This window comes from Ostrea edulis, chromosome 1 (assembly GCF_947568905.1).
Source record: "Ostrea edulis chromosome 1, xbOstEdul1.1, whole genome shotgun sequence".
Lineage (NCBI taxonomy): Eukaryota > Metazoa > Mollusca > Bivalvia > Ostreida > Ostreidae > Ostrea > Ostrea edulis.
In genome coordinates, this window is record NC_079164.1 from 71652937 (window position 1) to 71676455 (window position 23519).

The 23519-nt window shown below is 33.4% G+C and overlaps 2 protein-coding genes across 3 annotated transcripts; one reads left to right on the forward strand and one right to left on the reverse strand.

The window, feature by feature from the left end:
• Positions 1-72: 72 nt before the first annotated feature.
• LOC125682940 (putative tyrosine carboxypeptidase MATCAP2) lies at positions 73-7401 on the reverse strand. 2 transcript variants are annotated; one of them, XM_048923550.2, is made up of 5 exons: positions 7336-7401; positions 5074-5654; positions 4117-4393; positions 3453-3758; positions 73-3050 (listed from the first exon to the last, which is right to left on the reverse strand). In XM_048923550.2, the coding sequence occupies exons 2-5, from the start codon at positions 5590-5592 to the stop codon at positions 2794-2796; spliced, it is 1359 nt and encodes a 452-aa protein (XP_048779507.1). In that variant the 5' UTR covers positions 5593-5654; positions 7336-7401; the 3' UTR covers positions 73-2793. The 2 variants fall into 2 exon arrangements, with proteins under 2 accessions (XP_048779507.1, XP_056015099.1); XM_056159124.1 differs by having other exon boundaries at positions 7292-7401.
• Positions 7402-7603: 202 nt separating this feature from the next.
• LOC125682933 (metallophosphoesterase 1-like) lies at positions 7604-22770 on the forward strand. The gene is made up of 10 exons (XM_048923539.2): positions 7604-7679; positions 7848-7914; positions 10096-10464; positions 12012-12082; positions 13748-13889; positions 14778-14964; positions 15762-15839; positions 16356-16478; positions 19761-19901; positions 20728-22770. Exons 3-10 carry the CDS (start codon positions 10151-10153, stop codon positions 20896-20898), a joined length of 1227 nt encoding a protein of 408 aa, XP_048779496.1. The 5' UTR covers positions 7604-7679; positions 7848-7914; positions 10096-10150; the 3' UTR covers positions 20899-22770.
• Positions 22771-23519: the final 749 nt, after the last annotated feature.

The window sequence follows — 23519 nt, forward strand, 5'->3', positions numbered from 1 at the left end:
ATCAAATACACAGAATGTTAATTAAATTCTCTTCTGACATCATTGTCAATGATCATCAAGAAAAACAACATGACCAGTAAACCAGACAGTTTATTACCTGGTAAGTCATATTAAGCAACAAGTGAAGAAAGAGCTGCAAAGATTTGATGTAAATATATCGTACAGTCATGTTACAGTATATTAACAATGTTTGACTATTTGCTGTTTTCAAGTAACCATTAGTACTTGTTGAAATTGAAAGGAACCAGTATTTAGAAATTATATGAAGCTACTGACAAACAAATTAATATTTAACTTCAGGCTGAAGAAATTGTTACTGGAAATTGTAAATTATTAAAGTTTTCAGTCCATATGACTTAATTTTCATGCAACTCACACAAACTAATTTTGTTTTAAATTTCTTCTTGGCATTTCATCATAGCAGATATATTACACATGAAGCTTGGTACATACACCATTAATTATAAAAAAAAAAATTCAAACAGGAAAAATTTGGCAAAATATTTCCAACTTGTTTGAATGATCATAAATTGTAACTCTTTCTACAATGGCACTCTGCATGTTTAGCTACTAACTGATACATCACCATGCATATAACTAAGTATAAAGGTTGCTTTCTGTACTACTCAACACAATAGAGCCTTGGTTAACGCCCTTATTTACCTTGGCAGTGCCAAGTCAAAAAGTATCTCACCATGTATCTCTAGAATGCGGAGTAGTTTTTGTACATACATGTATAAAAATTGCCCTATTTTTATCAATTAAAACAAACCTCTAAAGAGTATAGTACTACCCAAAAATCAACTGCTACCGCAAAATGATGTTACACACACAATAGATATCTGAATACCTAATACATTTGTACAGCATCCTTGGGACCCTGTTTGGGTCCTGTCTATGACAAAGAATTTTCTACAATTATGCTCTGTTAAAGATAATTACATTCTTAGCTCTTAAATGACTGGACAGAAAAGTTGCATTTTGTAAAATGTTTTTGCAAAAAATGTTTATATTAACAAAGACACTATTAATCACATTAAATACTAAGACTGTCATATTTTACTCACGAGACACATTGAATAATAAATTAACATTACCAGACTTATTATTAACGAGACACATTAAATAATAAATATACAACCAGACCTTATGTCCTGTAAAGACTGTAGCTCAACTGCATTGATCAGGTCTTATAAATTATAGACTAAATGTGTCAATATGACACAAATGCCCCCGCTGACATTTCATATCAAAATGTTCGAAAGTCCAGAGACATAACAATAGCATAGGGACAAAAACAGAATGATATTGATGCTTTTGTTTTCTTGAACCAGTTATGAAGAGAATTGAATCACAGTTAGTCTTTAAGGACATGAAAGTGCAAGGTGGACATTATCATGAATCATTAAGATACTATTGATTTAATTACTAAGGAAAGTGGAACTTGATCTCTTGAAGTTAATATTGTAAAGGTATTACACTAAAACTTTGCTTATCATAAAAGAATCAGAACAAAAAGAGTCCAAAAAACAAGTTAATAATTAGGAATTCTCAGTCTAAAGAGAATAACTGAAAATAAGTCAATTTACATGAAACTTAATCTGTATGTCATCAATGTAAAGAGATCTACCCCCCCCCCCCCAAAAAAAAAACTAAACGAAAAGCAGTGAGTAAATTTCAGAGTCCTTGGTCAAAATAGGTCAGTCACTATGAAGCTCCAACTTAATCTGTACACCATCTATATAAAGAGATGTACCAAATATTAGCTCATTATAAAAAAGTACAGTAAAAAGTATCAAAAACTAACCATGATGCATGGAAAGGGGTAACACTACTAAGTATATGCATTGTCTCATAGAATTCAGACAAATCGATAGGAGGAGTAGCTTTTGAATCGATTGACATTAATCTGATATTAGCTGACAGGAGAGGAGGTGAGGTGGGTGGGATAGAAGGATGTCAATAAAAGGATGCTTTCCTACTGAGTTTGGGAAAGTTACCTTACCTCAGTGAAAATTCGAATCAAAAGTTATCACAACCAGGAAAAATAAATGTAAAGTGAATTAAAATTCACAACCATATAAAAAATAATGCTGAAATGTATAGCTAAAATATAAATCGAGTATATAATTTAAAAAATCAACAACTCGGGAATGAATATTTTCACAACCAGTGTAAAGAATTTCATTCCAGGTTATGCAATACTGAACATAAAACTGGATAACAAATAATGTAAAAAACTAGTCATAGCACACACAGGTAATGGATTTCATCATTCTTCATCGCTTTCCTTTGTCTCTTTTCATTGTATCATAACTGTAACCTGACAGTACTAAAAGCATAGAACAATGATGATAAAAAAAAGTCAAGCAAACCCATTACATTTGAAAACTTATTTGTAAATCAATACGCTTCATAAAATGCTGTTTGCTGCACTGATACAATTTCTCTAACTAGCTCTTTGTTTTCATCACAAACACATTTTGCATGGCACTTAGTTTTCGTTAATACGGCACCAAAGTTATCTTTTCAGTGCATTTGCACATTACTATAATAGTGTGAAATTTAACATTTGCAAAAACTACATTATCGCAAACAGTTTTCATAAAAAAAAAAATTAAACAGAACATAATTTCAATAACAAACAACAGGCAAATGTCCCTATCACCATGTATAAGATAAAATAACAACAATTCACAACTAGGAACCTTGGAAAGAATCACAAGATTTTGACAAATGGGCCACACGTGTATAAATTGCTAAATCTACCAGTATTTTGTGTAATAGTCACTTCTATCGAACAGCTGTTAGCATTTCATCGGTGAGACCATTAGCTTCAGCTATCCTGTCTAAGTGTTTCCGGTAAGAAGTCATATCCTCCATGAAAAATGGAATCTGGGTGTCTTGTAATTCAACATATGGTCGCAGTACATCAATGTCTTGCCAGGCAATTTTCCCCATTCTTATCAGCAGCTGGAAGTCAATATGTCTCCGGTGTTTCAAAAGCTGCAGGGCGCCATCCAGATACACCTGGTCTTTGCAAAAAGCACCTGTAGAATAAAAAAGAATATCTTAGGATATTTTACTATGAAGCTGGAACATTTTCTAAAGAATTATTTCATTATCATACATTTTTCTCTTCCTTTACTTTACTGTATTTCTGAATTTCGTCAATAGTTTTGTGCCTCTCTGAAGAAGAGGTGTATATTATTTTGCACAGTTTGCACGTTTTTCATATTTGATGGTTGCTCGACATGTGGGACTGCTAACTCGAGAAACCTTCACCTAAGAGTCAGCAAACATTACAGGCAGGTTGGTCATATTGCAAATTGTCGAGTGGAAAATCCCAATTCAACAAGTCAAATGTCACCACATTTATATTCTACCAAACCATTTCTTAATTAGAGGACCTTTTAGATAATACATGTAAGTAGATTACTGAATTCACATACCTGGTCTTGATGTGTCCGTCTGTCCTCTCTTCGCCCTGATGCAGTAATCCCAGCGGACATTAGGGTCCTGAACATACTGACCCAGATCTCTAAACAACTCTTTGAGGGACATTTGTGAGGCCTTGTACACAGTATAATACAATACGGCAGCTCGCCATAGACTTGGATCTTTGCGATAGAGAACGCTGTGTAGAGACGCCAGCCCTTCTTCTGTCGGATTCATCGATCGCAATCCCATGTCTTTCCGAACTTTCAAGTTGCTCCATGGTTGGTATCTGTTGTTTATACTCCGAAGATGATGAGTTCCTGAAGAATATTTATAAATTCAAATATATGCCATATTACAGAAAAGTAAGCATCATCCATTCTCATCAGACCTTGTTAAAGGTCATACATTTTGGTACCAAAAGAAATGTTTTGTCATGTTAGGAATATACATGTAAAATATGAAACCCTATCACCATTCATTCAAAACTTCTGGTCAAGGTTAAAAGCCCTATCACCATGCATCCATTCAAACTTTTGGTAAAGGTTAAAAGCCCTATCACCATGCATCCATTCAAAACTTTTGGTAAAGGTTAAAAGCCCTATCACCATCCATTCAAAACTTCTGATAAAGGTTAAAGTTTTTGCAAACAAACATTGACATTTATAGCGACTTCACCTATTTCATGTCGTAGTAGACCTTCGACCCACATTTCTCTCAGGTTAACAGTTCTGACATTCAGTTGAGGCTTTCCTTTATTTCTTGTCATGGATCCTCGAGAAAGCAGCTCATCTGTCAAGTTCAGGATGATGTCTTCCTCCAGTTCCTCTCGTTTTAAGTACCTCTTAATAATATTTAAAATCTGTGGTCTCCCTATAACTTGTCCCCCTGTCTGTGCTTCAAATTCTTCATAGGTACCATATTTTTCTAGTGAATTTTCCATTATGTATATCGCCTTCAACAAATATCATACATTTTACAGTAAAATAAAAAAAATTCTTGAAGAAAAACAAAATAACAGAATGTCAATAAGAATTGTTTGGACATCAAATTATGACAGACCAGAAAGACACTTTTATTATATGTAATATGGCATATAGTTTTAGTTTTGCTGCAGTTTCACTTCCATTGTTTTCAATGTAGTCGAAGTGAATATAATCTAGCTATATTAACCTGTTAATATCTGATATAAGATGGGCAATGATAAAAAATAACAAAAAATGTGTATTTAAAATTATACTCAATGATAGAATATCGGGAAATATGCCCATCTAAAGTTATTGCACCATGAAGCAAACCGAGAATTCCGAGATAGTGAGATCTCCTTCTACACAATGACTAATGCTAGGCATATTTTCCAGCCAATAAGATTTTTATTACATATTTTTCAAATTTTAAGAACTTCTAAATCTAGAGCATATTTGTTAACATTTTTGGTAGCCATTATTATTTGTAAGCAGAAGTGACATCACACTTGAGTTAAAATAGTTCCAGACATTTACAGTGCTGACTCTTATAGGTCAGTAAAAACCCAGACAGGCCTGTACTCTCTGTAAAGTCCACAAGGAAAAAAACCCCATGTAATTAATCATTAGTAAATGTTATTGTAATTCATAATTAATAAATGTTATATACCTCATTTATAAACCGGTCCGACGGCTGGCTACATTTCTCCAACACTTCAGCATCAGCAGGAAATTTATACACAAAGTATGGATTGTATAAAAAATTGGCACGCATAAATCTCTCCTTTTCTGACTTTTCATTATCAGGTTTAATGGCAGCTAGAAGTGGAAGTTTCTTCCTCCGTTCACACGCTGTCGGGACATTGTTCAGCGACAAACCAAGAGGAGTTCTGTTTAATGGAGTCAGAAGCCTAGGGCTGGGTGGGGATCTACTATAGATGGAAGGAAGCTTTGTGGAGTTTAAACTGTCACAAGTATTAGTCCTGCATAGTGACTTGTCAGATTTGAAACCGATTTCAGATTTTGGCCGATCAAATGCTTTGACTGACACAGTGACTTGTTGGGCTCGATTTTTAGCATTCTTCTTCTTTTTCTTCTTTCTTCCCTTGTCATAATGGGTGCTCACAGGGGTGAAGAATGATGTGTAGGAATTTGAAGTTGCAATATCCTTTACCAATTTGGTTGGCATTTTGAATAGATATATTGGAATATCCCTTATTGAATGACTTGGCAGGTCCAACAATTATGCTCCTGTTAATATAAAAAAATTAAAGATTTAATACTTTCCATACAAACAGTCAGAATTACTAATTTGGGTTGGTTGGCTGCATGATGCATTGATCAATTCTTTCAGAGAGAGCAACAATTCAATTAAGAGATCATTTATTTAATAAATTCAATTGTGGATATGTTGAATCGAAGATATCTCTAATTATATAGTTGCTCTCTCTAAAAGATTTTTCACACGCATTATCATTAATTACTGGTGTTCCAATCATCGATTATAATCCCAAATCAGTCAATTGTTGGCACATTGAAATGGCGGCACACATGGAAGCGAAAGACATTGGTCTATATTCATACCTGGGGAATAAAGCATGTTCCCATGGTCGGATAGATGTATACTTTTGATTCAGACATATAAACGAAGGGAATTTTGATATGAGCAAGCCATGTGTGAATTATGTAGATAAAAACCGCTTTCAAAGGCCACTATTACTCTCAGGGGCGGATCCAGGAATTGTGGTTATAGGGGGCGCCACTTTATGAGACAGTGGGTCCTGGGCGAAGTCCTGGTGGGGCGAAGCCCCCGGATTTTACAGATTTTATGGGGCTTGAAATATTTCTCCTATTAAGTCATTTGTACTATTTTCTATAATTTTAATAAGGTGAAATTAATAAAATGACCCAAATTTTAGGGTTTTTTTGAAAAAAATTAGGTTCTCACAATAAAGTATTCAAGAAATCTAAGGATTTTGTCATTTATTTCTCCGGGAGTGGAAGAAATTATTGCTTCTTTTATCGTTTAGTACATTTTCCGAAACAAGATACCGCGATTTACCTTAAATTTGAATATTTTAGGGGTGTGTGTGCGCCGGCTGCCCCCCTCCAACTGTAAATCTGCCACTGACTCTGCATGTGTGTATCATGTTTTCAACTGGTATTTGTTTTTACATAAAATGAATTTCTTTCCATATTTTACTTTGTTGATTTTAAATTAATATGTTTTAATTATGCCAGATCATCACCAGTTAACGACATGCAACTTTGATGTACGGGGTTATATGTAAGCAATTACAATCTCCATTACCCTTCTAAAAATCGTATTGGCATTTAAATACAGTAATTAAATTATATCAAGAGAGTAAAAGAATAACAAATATATACAAAAATATTCATTAACTCTTTTTCATCACAATAGAAATGTAGAAAATATTTCCTTATTTCAGTAGTTATACGACTATAAATAATAGAATTTCTAGTTGTCCGATTAGAATCGATTATTAATTAGTTAGTTACAGTAAACCAATCATCGCTTTTGAAAATCTTACCGATTCCCACCACTATCATAATTAAATTATTGTGCATTAATTGAATTACTGCTCTGAGTTTAATTATGTTAATTTCACACTCTCTACTGATCTGTTGGTTTAAAAGTCTGAGCAAACTCAATAAAGACAATACCATTCAAATGGAAAGAAGTTTTCATATAACTAGTAAGAAATTTCTTTGACTTTTCTGTCGTCAAACATATTGTATCATATTGGGCCTTATTCAGTAGGCTTAATTACATTGGACACCTGTAGAATTTCAAAAGAAAGTTTAGTAGGGCCGGGCATTTTCATATTCAATGCGTTTTCAGAACAAAACGAAAAGCTAATTGTTACCTTGCTGCATATTTCTGATCACCACATCAGCTGACTTAGCTTACCTGTCTTAATGCCTAGCTTTGATCTCCATATATCCTCGATCCCCCATGACGCTTAACCCTGGCAATGACCCGGAAGAGAATCGACAGTAAAATTCAAACTGGTTGCGAATTGTTGAAATACCCTTGACGCTTGGAATGACTGTAACTTTTAGTTTTAATTAATTCAAATTTCTTGTAATAAATGAACAAAATATCAGGAATATTTAAAAAAAATGACAATTTCTGAATAAAACCCCGGAACAATCATATAGTTTGATTTAAATTTTATAAAATTTCAAAATGGCAGCTCCCATGAATTAAGTACACTGCACAGCTCAGTACATGATGATGAACACAGTCCCCTGGTTTGTCTTGATATTGTGACAGCATAATTTCAAGGAGAAATAAAATACGTGTTTTACTAGCATATATGAATAATTAGAATCAATGATAAATGTAAGATGGACGTATAAATTGGAAAACATCTTTGTCAGCTGTTCATATTTAAATCATGAAATTTCTTTTATATTTAGGTACAGACTTGATGTCACAGCATATTACAAACTGAAATTTAACATGGTATTGGAAGCTATACGTTGAGTATGTTACCTTTTTATGACATTAAATCTTAGAATTTGAATTTTGCAACAACTATTGCAATGGGACCGGAGGGGGTGAGGATGGGTTGTCACTTCTGACTAATAGACCTTAAAGTACATGTATAATTCTATCCATAAATATATTGAAAACGGTCCATGGAATTGGCGGAAACTATGAAAACACCAAGTAATTACCGAAAACACCAAACATTTGATGAAAACAACAATATTTCATTAAAAAATTGATTAAAAACCACACATACTGTATTAGTTCATTTACTTACATGTATATAACTGTACATCATGTATTCTCAAAGTTTCATTTATATAGATGATAGAAAATGTAATGATTTGTGGCCTGTATTTCAGATTGCATTTCTCAGTGCAGATAATTGACAGCCATTTTAGTCATTTTTAGATGGTTATGTCTGACATATATCATTTCATAAAATATATTCACATTGTAACTAGAAATTGAGTTTGAAATTTTTATATCACTTTTATACTGAAATGTCATTGTCCAATAAAGTTGCTGTACATGTAACCATGTGGATTATCCAATGTAATTAAATTAGATCCTATGACTGCTCATGTACTATGAGCGGATCATAGGATCTAATTTTAATTAGATTGGTGGATCATCTACATGATGATGAAAATTAGCCATAAATTCATGAATTTTCTATCGATATGAATGAAACTGGGAATACAGGGCTGTTACTTTCCTCTAAGTCAGAATAGCAGCCACATTCCCAATGACAATTAAAAGTCACCCATTTTCCCAATTTTATGATAAAAATTTCCCGAATGTCAGCGGGTAGGGAAAAAAATTGATTAGTAGGGTCAAAAACTGAATGAATATATAAATGAAAATATGGTTGTTTTAAACTTTATGTGGATGAAAAAGCCAGTAAACTCAATTTTTCCAATTTATCAAAAACTGACAATTTTCCTAATTAAACGGGACCTGGTTCCGGCACCAAAAAATGCTGCGACAGCCCTGTAATATAATTCGATATGTATAGATAAAAATATGAATGAACAACCTTTATAGATTTTTTATTGATACATTGGTGTTTTCATTGCTTTTTTTTTTGTGCACTCGGTAATTGATTGATATTTTCATTTCCCCCAAATACCAAAATAAATAATCTGTCCATTATTCAACAGAAAATTGACATTGTGGGCTCCTCTTTACATGTTTGATGTGCTGATTTTTAGGTCACCTGAGTAAACTCAGGTGACATATTGCAATTGGTTTTGGTCTGCCGTCGTGCATTAACAATTGAACATTTTTAACTTCTTAATAATTACCAGTCCAATTCTTTTCAAATTTGGTATGAAGCGTCATTGGGACAAGGGGGGCATAAATTGTAAATTTCAGGACTCCAGCACCCCTGGGGCCCTAGGGGTGGGGCAAAAGCAGTCCAAAATTGACCAATTTTCAAAAATCTTCTCAAGAACCACACACATGTAAGAAAAACTAAATGCATAGTGATGTAGAGCAGGAAGGCCTCTACCAAAATTGTAAATTTCGTGATCTTTTAAAATATTTATTCTAAATCAACAAAATACAGATGATGCTACATGTAACGATGGTATGTAATTAATCAATTAATTTTGCCAATATTATAGTAAATCAAAACACACATGTACTGTTTCAAATAGAGATGCATTATGAAAAGAACAATCATGTGACATTTTCAATAAACTTGAAAATCCACATATGCGGAATAGTTCTTTCATTATATAGTCTAAATAATTGGTGGTGGTGGTGGTGGTGGTGGTGGTGGGGGGGGGGGGGCAAAGATTGATTGATTGTATCTTTAGCGTGCCACACCTACTGTGACACGGAACATCTGTTTGTTAAGGTCATCTCTGAGGACCCATGACATTCACACCTGATGCCAAGCATTTGGCAATGTAACTGTCACTACCTGTTTTAATGACTTAACGCTGTTGCGACAGGGATTTGTACCTCAACCTTCTGTATGCAGGGTGAACGCTCTACCTCTAGACCACCGCGGTGGAGGGAGCAAAGAAGAGTTTCACTGGTGCATCAAATGACAGTGACAGTGAATAAAGAATTAAATCTATAACTTGGCAATCATAGCTACTCGGTAATTGTTTATGGAAATGGCTGAATAGTTAAGATTTATAACTTCTGCTTTTTTCATTTCAGACACATCTGTTCAGCATAAATTTTGAGAGGAAATGGATTATTACAATCATCTTTCATGACAACTACAATATTCGAATGTCTCTGTCACTCACTGGGTGCTATGAGTTGGATCATCATTCAGTTACCCGGGATGTTCTGTTTCTTTTTACGGACTCGAAGACTCGTTCGCTTTTTTTTCTTAGTCATTTGCTTATTGCTGTATTGTGAATTTTTTCATTACTACATAGTATTGTTATTCTGTAAGTGGCCAATATTAAGCATGGATGCTGCTCAATTACCATCCAAATCCAAACCTCTCAAAGTGATGATTCTGGCAGATACTCACATACTGGGATGGCGGGAGGGACACTGGTTTGATAAACTTAGAAGGTATGTTGATTTTATTACTTTGTCTTTAACGAATGAAAATATCAAGCTATATTAAAGGTTTACCCAGTTACAGGCTATTATTGTATAGATACCAGATATTTCCTGTAAACGCAATGTCAGTTACAGGCTGTTGATGTATAGATACCAGATATTTCCTGTAAACGCAATGTCAGTTACAGGCTGTTGATGTATAGATACCAGATATTTCCTGTAAACGCAATGTCAGTTACAGGCTGTTGATGCATAGATATCAGATATTTCTTGTAAACACAATGTCAGTTACTGGCTGTTAATGTATAGATATCAGATATTTCTTGTAAACACTATGTCAGTTACAGGCTGTTAATGTATATATACCAGATATTTCCTGTAAACACTATGTCAGTTACAGGCTGTTAATGTATAGATATCAGATATTTCCTGTAAACATAATATCAGTTACTGGCTGTTAATGTATAGATACCAAATATTTCCTGTAAACACTATGTCAGTTACAGGCTGTTAATGTATAGATATCAGATATTTCCTGTAAACACAATGTCAGTTACTGTCTGTTAATGTATAGATATCAGATATTTCTTTTAAACACTATGTCAGTTACAGGCTATTAATGTGTAGATATCAGATATTTCCTGTAAACATAATATCAGTTACGGCTGTTAATGTATAGATACCAAAGATTTCCTGTAAACACTATGTCAGTTACAGGCTATTAATGTATAGATACCAGATATTTCTTGTAAACACAATGTCAGTTACAGGTTGTTAATGTATATATACCAGATATTTCCTGTAAACACCATGTCAGTTACAGGCTGTTGATGTATAGATATCAGATATTTCTTGTAAACACTATGTCAGTTACAGGACATTAATGTATAGATATCAGATATTTCCTGTAAACATAATATCAGTTACAGGCTGTTGATGTATAGATATCAGATATTTCTTGTAAACACTATGTCAGTTACAGGACATTAATGTGTAGATATCAGATCTTTCCTGTAAACACAATGTCAGTTACTGGCTGTTAATGTATAGATACCAAATATTTCCTGTAAACACTATGTCAGTTACAGGCTGTTAATGTATATATACCAGATATTTCCTGTAAACATAATGTCAGTTACAAGCTGTTAATGTATAGATACCAGATATTTCTTGTGAACACAATGTCAGTTACAGGTTGTTAATGTATATATACCAGATATTTCCTGTAAACACTATGTCAGTTACAGGTTGTTAATGTATAGATACCAGATATTTCCTGTAAACACAATGTCAGTTACAGGCTGTTGATGTATAGATACCAGATATTTCTTGTAAACACTATGTCAGTTGCTATTAAGCAAGTATATCTGTTGCTAGTACTGTATTTTTCACATGATAGGCACCTATCCAAAGTACATGTGAAATATTACATTTTATAACATAGCTCTGAAATGCAGTAAAATGTACTATTTTTAAGATATGAGATGTTTTTGGTTTTATATGAAATGCATCTTGTAATATGAATTCTATCAAACTTTATCACAATTGTTTTTCAGAGAATGGCAAATGGAAAGATCATTTCAAAGCAGTATGACTGTTCACAGTCCAGATGTGGTGTTCATTTTAGGTAATGAATTAAGATTGGCATCCTCGCTCTGTCTCTGTAGTGTACGTTGTTACATCACCTGATCACAAGTCACCTGGGCGAGATATTGCTACCTTCCTTTAGCATCAGTCTTGTATTGTTTGATGTAAACTTTTTATCAGAATCTACTAGGTTAATTGTTGTCAAAGTTTGTGCACAGTAACTATTTGGTTCTTTGTGATTTTGTGCTAGGATAAGGCCACAGAATTCTTAAAAATATTTATATTTACTCCAGATAATGTTGCAGACAATCTGAGTTGATAGCAATAATGAGCATTGAGGCCTCTGCCAAAATTGTGAAATTTGTGGCCTGTTGGTCCAGGTTCCAGGGTGGGGCTAAATATGTCATATAGTGAAAATGTATCAAATCTTTCAAACTTGTCTACTTTGCTTCTGAACATGTAGCAGACAATCTGAGTCTTTAATTACATGACATATAATTAACTAGCAGACCTTTACAGAAATTGTGAGACTTATGACTCTTGGGGTCAGGGGTTCACAAAGAGGACAGAAATATATATGGCTCACTTACTGAAAATGAGTTACTTCTGAAGACCTAGTCAACAAACTGGAAGCGTAGCAGTTATAATTCCTGCTGTTACTTCTGAAGACCTAGTCAACAAACTGGAAGCGTAGCAGTTATAATTCCTGCTGTTACTTCTGAAGACCTAGTCAACAAACTGGAAGCGTAGCAGTTATAATTCCTGCTAAGTTTTTGTGTTAAGTTAGAATCCCCTTGATATCTGTCTGTTTTTATGCTCAATATCTGTTCTACCATCTCAGTTTTAGCCAAGTCAGTAACTTTGTAATGGATAAACATTATAAAGTAGAAGCTTTTACTTGGCAGTACTGTTGTGTATTACCACACATTGCATCATGACCTTAAACCAAGGTCAACTGGCTATGGTTAAGCTCATCAGAAAAAACACCCCAAAATAGTAATGCACATACTGATAATTGTCCTGGCCACCTAATGATGGATGGACATTAGAAATTAATACTTGTCAGCTATGAATGACCAGATAGTTTGTCATAACTCTGTATTTGGTCAGTATAAAGTCACTGGTTGAAAGAAAGTCATCATTATTTGTCCTAGGCCACAACTTTGCTTTTTCTAAACCCTGGTCATCTGGGCAAGGGTAAGGTCACTGACAGAAATATCTACCGGTAATCTGTAATAGAGAAATATTATATTAGAGTAATGATCATCACGGTAGATCTCCAGAAAACAGCAGAAGTGCTGACAGCATCCATTTTTCAGAGTTTTAAAGTTGTGATTTTTGTGTTGTGAACATGGAAAATGAATTGAATTTTTTGTTTTGTGATGTTACATTTCTGATATTCAATGTACATGTAATTAGAATTAGACTTGTAAATCCCACTACTAAACAATTCACTCCATACTTAAAATTAAATTGTATGAAATATTCTATTAAGTCTAATTTAATTAAATTGTATGAAATATTCTAAGTCTAATTTTAATCAAATTGCTTGTATATGTTATTCAAAATATATATTTTAATTAATTATTTAAGTTTATATACATTATTCTCTCTACTGATACTCTGTTCAAGCAATATCAATATTATCATATGTATGGAAATAATTTGCCTACTTTTAATACATGTATCAGAAAAATATTCACAGGTGATCTCTTGGATGAAGGCAAGTGGTGTTCTAAAGCCGAGTTTAATTATCATGTTAACCGCTTCAAGAGGATGTTTGCCACGCCCACTGGTGTTGAAACTTACGTAGTGACTGGGAACCACGATGTTGGATTCCATTATATGTAAGTCTACGCATTTTTTCAGTTGTGTGAGTGTGAATAGTGGTTATATCCCTTATGAACAAAGTGAATTAAGTTTCTTTGACATCCTGAATGTGCATGTACATCTGTGTTTCTTTTATTTCGAAAAGTAGACACTGTCACAGTACACAATTTAAAATCACCATAACTTCTCGTTTCACTTTTTTTTTTTTTTTTTTTTTTTTTTTTTACACATCCCATTCATGTTTCTGACATTTTCTCTAAAATTATTTTTTTTATCTCCTCATTATGGAGAGTTCTTGTATGAATTCCGAAATAGGTTTAAGTTTTATATTATAGTAATGTTGCTATACTTTGTATATCGGTCTGTGTAGCTCAGGGGCTAGATCACCTAGAGCTAGTAAAGGAAAGAAAAGATATTGGGTTTGATATTTGATTGTTCCAAAGATTTTCTCTCTATCTTTGCTTCAGTAATATTCTGATACACAACTTACTATAATACATTAGAGCTGACTCTACATTTTTACTTACAACAACCAGGAACTATCAAAATATGCTAACTCTAAAACAGTCATGGTGATATACCCCAACATTTTTTGTAGAAACGAGATGGAATACAAGTGAATTATACATGAAATGTCACGAGATACTATATACTATTGAGAAACGTTGTGCATGTCCTTAAGATGGTACAAGAAATAAACATCAAAGTGATATTGATGAGCTATTACTTAATGTATCCCCAATTTGTCAGTAAGATTTCTGATATTGATTTTTGATTACTCCAATGCTAGTATATATGAAAACTGTGAATCACAGTAGGTTTCAATTGTGCAGATAAGGCTTGGTGGTGTGTAAACTATAAGATATTGGTACATGATGATTAAACACTGTTGAATGGATTTTTAGGATGTCGGAGCAGAATCACAGGAGGTTTGAGGAAGCTTTCTCTGCACCATCTGTTCAGATGCTAGAAATTCAGGGCAAGGCCTTCATCCTCATGAACAGCATGGCTATGGAAGGTGATGGTTGTAGCCTTTGTTTAGAGGCTGTAGCAGCGATGGAGAAAATCTCACTCCAGCTCAAGTGTTCTCAGGTAATACGTGTACGATTCCTGTCTATTTCAATTGAATTATTCAAACCTATCTTATCCTTCCTGTGGGGATCCGGGTTAAAATAGGTCCTCAGTACCCCCATTGCTTGTCATAAGAAGAGACTAAATGGGGCAGTCCTTTGGATGAGACCGCAAAAACCGAGGTCCTGTGTCACAGCCAGTGTGGCACGATGAAGATCCCTCCCTGCTCAAAGGCCATAAGTGCTGAGCATAGGACTAGTTTTTGCAGCCCTTCACTGGCAATGGTGACGTCTCCATATGAGTGAAAGATTCTTGAGTATGACGTTAAACATTTAATATACAATCAATCAATCGCACTCTAGGCAAATGATATGAAAGAAATTTGTGTTGGATAAAACAGGATGTTAGATTTTACAGTACAAAGAACATGGCAAGAGACATGAAAATTAAAAGTTGAAATATGTAGTGAAAATAATCACACAGGTTTTGGATTAGAAAGTGTTGACTGTAGTAATAAAGATATCTCATGAAATCTTTATTGCTTGCCTATTTCCTTGACATTTTTACCAAATCTGCAACACATAAATGCCCATATTCGTATATACATGATGCATATTCGATAAAAGAAATTTAAAACGGCATTATACATGTATTGATGCTATATTTTTAGGACTTAACAAATATTGGTGCTGAAAAGGTACATAAATTATATGACACACACGAGGAAGTTTAGTGTGGAATTTAACAATTATAGTTTTATGAAATCTAGCAGGCTATTATCAGAGCTGTAATTTGAGTATATCTCTTGTCTTTAACAGGGAGGGTTAAATAAAAAGAAAATGTCTTCTGCATGCAAGAAAATGAAGAAGGTGACTACTCAACCCATTCTCATGCAGGTATGAATGTTGTGTACCAGAAATAGCGGTGATTGATCGGTATCTACAGATATCTAGTCGATATTAATTCAAAAGTATGTCAACAGTACACTGGTACATATGCTTAATGACGTCTAGCTTAGACTCAACAGATTTCATCATCTCAGAGCTGTACTTATTGACGTATTATTTAATCCACTTTAATTGGATTACAAGAAATATCTCCAATATTCACATGCATCCTTTTCATATGAATTGTCATTATTATGAAACTAGGGGGTCAAAATCAGCCCTGTGAAATAGCCAAAATTAAACTAAAATTTTGGCAAATTATTTTCTGCACTGATGATGGTAAAAATCAAATATTAGTTGTCACAAACGGGGTTTATATTGGCTGTTCATGGCTTCATGTGTAATGATTTTAACCAGATTGAATCTCGTATTTATAAAGCTAAGTAACAAGGATATTAAAAATACACCCAATCACTCTATTACAATATGCTTTCTAGTGAACAATATTTCTGATTTATTTGACAGCATTTTCCCATGTTTCGTCCATCTGATCACAATTGTTCTACTCCTGATGCTGCCCCACCTGAAGAAATAGACATCCCATTTCGTCCAAAGTTCGACTGTTTATCAAAGAAAGCATCAGAGCAGGTACAAATATATTCTTACATCCTTTGATTTATTCAAAGTCCAGAAGAATTTGCAAAACTGTTTTGTGTTAAATGCTGGTGTTTTACCAGTATTATTCTGATTTAAATTTCTGTTTAAAGATTTGATTGCATTAGTTCTGGTTTGTTGTTTGGAAAGTGGATGTTAGTGGCAGTTAAGCCACAGGGGCTTGTGAACAGGACTTCTGGTAACACAACACCCACCCACCTCTGTATTTTTACCAGAGCTTTTCCGATCACCTTTTGTCTGGCTTCTGTCTGTTTGTCTGTAAACTTACAACATTTTTGACTTCTTCTCTAGAGACACAACGTTAATTTCAACCAAACTTGCCTCAAAGCATGCTTGGGTAAAGGTAATTCAAGCTTATTCAAATGAAGGGCCAAGCTCTCTCCAAAGGGGAGTGTTACATAAGAATTTGTAGGAATCTCCATCTAAACAACAGCAGGACCATGATTAGTCATTTCAATATGCAAGCATCTACATGTACAAGTTCAGGTTTTTAGAATCAGGAGCCCCAGGGTTAGGGTGTGACCACAATAGATCAAAGTTTTGTATTGAATTAAAACAATTTCTTTTGAAAAGTAGCAGGGCAAAACACTAAATCATATATGCTTCTGAGATATCAGCTCTTCTGTGATGGAGGTACGTTCAGTGTTCTGGTGAATGCATGGGTGGGTACAAGATGTATACATATACTACAGACTAGTTATGTAATTATGGATAAAAGTAATGAAAGTGTAAATTTTGTTTATATCAGCCATTGGTATACATTAAACTGACCATATCAAGAACAATATCGGTAATTGTTTGAATTAGGCCTTTAAATTAAATATGAAATTATTTTTTATTTCCTCCTCTGCACGAGTGATATTTTAATTAAACTGAAATGGTGATTATCGATTTTTGTTTGAGCTATTTTATTATTAAATACTAATAAACTTACTAATATTGTGTGTCTCTGCAGTTTGGGTGGTTGTATGATGTCTGATAATCGGCTTTTAGGCAATATATGAAGGCAGCGATAAGCATTTGTACCCACTGCGTGTGGACGATTGTACACATGTATGTATTGCGTCTCACTATGCGTAAGAGTTCCACAAAGGGAAAGAACTATTGGGCAACTTGGAAATTGTGTATTGAAATGCAAATGTCCCCAAATGGTGTGGATTCGGGTTTTCTTTTATGCCCTGTGGTTATAGTCAGGGAGCATATTGTTTTTATCTGTCTGTCTGAAACTGTTCTAACATGCCTGATAACTTTTGAATGGTTAGTGAAAGGGCACTCTAAAATTTCATATGTGCATTCCTTATGACAGATCTGGGGTTTTTTGGCAACTAAGTTTTTAACCTTGAATTATGACCTTGACCTTAGAGTTTGACCTACTTTTAAGAAAACCTTACCTAATCAATCTCTTGAACTATTTTTTTTTTTTTTTTTTTCCCCCCCACATATATCAGTCTTTAATTCCAAAATACATTACTATTTCGGGGTAAAGTCTCTGCAGAGACCCCCTTATAATCTTTACCTAGGGTGCCAGGGGCCCCTTGGATTAGATGTATATAGGCATACATATACATATATATAAATTTATACATATAGAAAACACAAACATATATGCATACATACAAACACACATACATATAATATACTGTTATATAACAAAATTTATTAACATGTTATGGCAAAAAAGGTTCTTATTTTTACGGAAAAACCAACAACATAACAATATAATTATGTACATAAAGAACCTGAAACTGCCATATGCGGGGTTAACAATTCAAAAGTTCATATCACAACCCCCATGGCAGCACTATAGGAGGACAGGACCCCTCCTCATAGTGGGAACTTTTTGCAAAATACCAGTATATAAAAGGTTTATTACAAAATTTTATTTGATATAGAAATATAGTTGTTTGTAATCAATTCAAATTGTTCAAAATAAACTCACATTGAAGCATAGTTAAAAATGTGCATAGACAGATATTTGTCAGAGGTTTCATATTATAAAAAGTCATACCTGCAAAGGTGTATAAATTACAATTTGTCTTTAATTGCTTTCATAACTTTAGCATATTTTTTATCCTGAATTTTTGTGTACACTTCTGTATAAAAATTCAATTTACTTTTTATGTGATTACATATTTCTTGAGGTTTTTCGTCTTTGTTATCTAATCTACAATACATTTTATACTTGTATATTTTACAAGCAATAAGAGATATTATGCTATTCAAAAAGAGTGTCTTTTCATTGTTTTCATAGTAAAATCCTATCACAATTGTTTTCCACGATATATCAAATTTTAAAATTTGTTTAACAATGTCCCATATATGAGAAACATTTTTACATTTTAAGATAAGATGTTCATTGTTTTCTTTAGCATCTCTGCAAAAGACACAAAAATCATTTTCTACTATCTTCCATTTCTTCAGCAATTTTCTGTTACACAATAGATTATTTAACCTTTGAACTTACAGACAAATTCTTAAAATATACTTGGACAATTTTAACTGCAAAAATACAATGAAGTATAAACGTTGCAATAAGAATAAGAGTCATACACAAAAATATTGTAGTAAAGTAAGACCTATTAAGTAAATATGATTCTTGCATACCACAAGATGCACCTGATAGAAACTGGACAGATCTTCAAAGTAAAAGTGTACACTGCTCTGTTTTACACAGTTTGAACGGTAACTCATAGTTAAAGGTGAATCATGACTATTGGGAAATACTTCATGACAAATGAAATTTAGCGTTACAAAAATATCGACTCAATCCAATGTGCATAAGAAAATCAACTCAATCTGATGCGCAGTAGAAGTCCTACTCAATCCGACAAAAGAATGTTTGCTAAACTTTTCAAAAAGATGATCAAAAGAAAAATGAATAAATACATAAGAAATAAATAAGAATAGATTTGTAATACCACATTTCAAAAAAAAGTCATGATATGTTTATGTTTGAAATTATGTTTTTATATCATTCTACAATGACATCGAAATCAGAAGCTTTTTATTAGCCAACTGAAATCCAGATTACAGTGCAGTTGCATGAGAATATTTGTTATATCGTTAAATAATTTGAGCTTTTTGATTGGCTTATATCCCACCTCTATGTGCCTTTTTAAGGTGAATACACTCATGTCTATTGTAACACTTCTAGGTTTTTGTGTGTGATACTGATCTGACTGTTAAGGCCTTTTGGCCTCTGGTACGAAGATCAAGATAGAGGACATTATTGATAAGAGTTTGTCTCTTTTAAAGGTTTTTAATTGGGTGAATCCAAGACTTATTGTAAGTGCCCACACCCACCATGGCTGCTATCGTATCCATGACAACGGTGTACCAGAGTGGACAGTCGCCTCATTTAGTTGGAGAAACAAAAGAGGGCCAAGTTTTTTATTGGTTAATAGTCTTCTTTATGCAATCTTATTAGATATATACAGATATCAAGATATTACACAAGATTATAATATTTTATGTGTGGTTATTGAATAATGTAGATTTGTATAGATTTGTATGCCTGTTACTGATTTTAGGTCAAAAGGTCAAAGGTCACTGGGTTTCTACAGTACATTCATTGTCTGACTGATAAGTAGATACTAGTATCCTTAGACAGCAACTGGTATCATCATACTCTGTGGGTCACTTGGTCATGACTAGCATACAACATTTAGTAATTTTCAGGTTAGAAAGTCAAAGGTCGCTTCATTTGTAGGAGGGAGAAGAGAACATGTAATTTACAACTTTTTTTGTTAAATACACAGTAAAACCAATTCCATTAAAGCTGAACACATTTCATGAGAGAATTTCTTTAATACAGACAACACAAAGAGCAGATAGATTTTACATGATGGGAACTTAAAAGTTTTGTGCCAAAATATATACACAAGACTCCATAAAATTCCACATTACATCTGATTTAGACAAGTTACACAATACAGCTGTTGCTTGTTGACAACTGAGACAAAGTTGCTTGTACATTTAATCTTGTCCATCCTTCAGTCCATCCATCAGTCTGTCACAGAAACTAGCTTTTTGTATAACTGTATAGTGATGTACTTTTATATCAGACTTCAAATTGACTCTTTTTGACAATACCTTTCAATTGAATGAACTCAGATGATGATTATAAAGCAATTTTTCTGGTTCTCTTTGTTTTGGGTACCAATTAACATACCAAATTAGATAAAATGCAGAAACTGATTTTCATGATGATTCTTTTTTGCAGGCTGTAATATCAGATACTGACTTCAACATAAATCAGTGCTTTCTTCCCAACGAAAACACCGTCTTCTCCATTTACATCACCGGCGTAATTCTAATTCTGTTATTCTTACTGTTACCAAGGAAACACCATCATGTGACTAGCTGTGTTGATTTATCTGATAAATCAAGCTAATCAGAAATTGCAGTGTGTGTTGACTGTGCAGTGTGTGTTGACTGTGCAGTGTGTGTTGACTGTGCAGTGTGCGTTGACTGTGCAATGTGTGTTGACTGTTCAATGTGCGTTGACTGTGCAGTGTGTGTTGACTGTGCAGTGTGTGTTGACTGTGAAATGTGTGTTGACTGTGCAGTGTGTGTTGACTGTGCAATGTGCTTCCTGTGTCTTTCCAACCCACCACAAAGTGTTGGTTTACTTGTATTTATACGCAGAATGTAACACATGTATAAAAGAAGTTATCACTCAGTAACAATGCCCTATATACATGTACATAAAATGCTGCAGTAGAAAAATAATGCTGACTCTACAGCTGTGGTCCATCTTTATTGTTGATTAATTGTATATCTGTTGATTAATTGTAAATCTGTTGATTAATTGTATATCTGTTGATTAATTGTAAATCTGTTGATTAATTTTATATCTGTTGATTAATTGTATATCTGTTGATTAATTGTAAATCTGTTGATTAATTTTATATCTGTTGATTAACACAATAACTTTACAAACGACTAAGCATATGCAGGTAGTTTTACAAATTCTGTTAGTATTAGTGAAACACATTTTTCCTACATGTAAGTTTGGCCATGTTCAGTTGTTGCTGCAGTCATTTGGCAAATTTTCCATTGATGAATGACTGAAATCAGTCATATATATTTTACCTTGACCTTTCAGTTCAGCATGAATTCTCTATTGTGTATACCGGTAGTTTAAAAAGGTGCACGCATTGGCAAGATTGTGAATCACTGTTTTTGTTGCCTATTACTTGTGTATCATTCTGATCAAGAATTAGAGGTAGTTATAAAATTTTCAAATAACATCTCTTATTGTAAAAAGAATGTAAATAAGAAAAATTATTACAAATGATGTAGCTATCTAGATACATTATGTTTACACGTGTAGCAAATGAAGCGCAGAGTAGGAACAGGAAATGATCTCAGACTGTCGTGCAAAAAGAGTAAACATGATTGTTACTGATTTAGATAAAGTAATGGATTTTTATTTTTTACTTTGAGTTTATTAGTTGTTTAAAAGTGTATGTATTGAATGTCTACTATGTCTTTCCAGTGATTGTCTGAAAAATGATAATCAAGAATCGCCATTCCCTTTTTTAACAGTAGATGAATTTGATAATTTTCTTGTATACTAGTAATTAATGGTTATGGGAAATGTATTTAGAAAGGTGACCAGTCTTACAAAATTTAATCTTCTATTGATATGCTATTTCAGTACAGCGTAGCTAGTATGCAGATATGTGTTACTCCTAACTTTACACCTACTTACTCATACTCGAGGTTTGGTGCCATTATCATGGCAAAGGAACTAAATACTATTTATTTAGACATATACTTTCAAGTTCAAAGGACAAGTTTTATCTGAAAGCCAAATTTGGCTTATGAGACACAATGTCTTATGTGTAATTTTATGCTTAAAATTTTTATTCATTTCTTTCTTGTTACATACAGTGTCAGGTAACATTATCATTAATTTATTTTGCAGAGTAATGTTATTATCAGGCATTACGCACAACTGTTCAGTTTTGAGATTTTCAAATGTCAGTGCAGAATCCCGAGTTAAGGTTATAAGGAAGTAGGAGTCGGTTTCATGATATTGTCACTTCAAATGTATGTTTCTTAAATTTCTGTAAATTGAGCAGTAGTATGGTTTAAAAAAAAAATAGTGTGTGAAAAAAGAAATCAAAATATTATTACATTGTATCATCATTATTGTTCTTTTTTGTTTGTTTTTTAATCAATTTTATAATATGCAATATATATATATATATATATATATAATTCTATTTCATACTGATTAAATCCAAAGTTAATTGTTTGTAGAGTTGTTAATAATATTGTAGATTAAAGGTGTACATATATTCAATATGTTACGCTTTAACAAAGACTATGTTCTTTAAGGCGTGTAGTTATTCAAAGAACAAAGTGTGGTCTTGCTTTCATTTTTGGGAATATATACAGCATTGTACATGTTGGAAAATTGACAGTGGTGGTTTTCAGTGTTTCGGCAGTCAACATGTGACTTACTCGGATGTTGTATCGGCATTGTTCGAAGTACTGCTAACTGCTTTACTTATTATTTATTCAAGTGATCTTTTCTGATCACATTTTGTCTGGCATTCATTTCATTGTATCTATCTGTATACTTGTTGACTTCTTCTCCAGAACAATTGGGCGATTTTCAACCAAACTTTCTAAAAAGTATCCTTGGATAAAAGGAATTCAATTTCGTTTAAAGAAAAAGCCACACCTTCTTTTAAGGATTGATTGTGCACCGTTTAACGTCCCTCTTGAGAATCTTTCACTCATGTGGAGACTTCACCATTGGTGGTGAAGGTAGTGTTGAAAAATCGGGAAAATTTCATAATCGATAATCAGTAATAATTGGAAGAACTGTTTCGATCAATGATCGATATAATCGATATTTACATGTAGTTAATAATGTTTATTATTTTTGGAGTTATTTCTATTTAGTTTTATGGATATGTGCAGTATACACACTAGCTAGTGTCACTGAATTCCCACTTTTCAATGTGGAGTCCACTCTGACTCACCCCCACACATGTC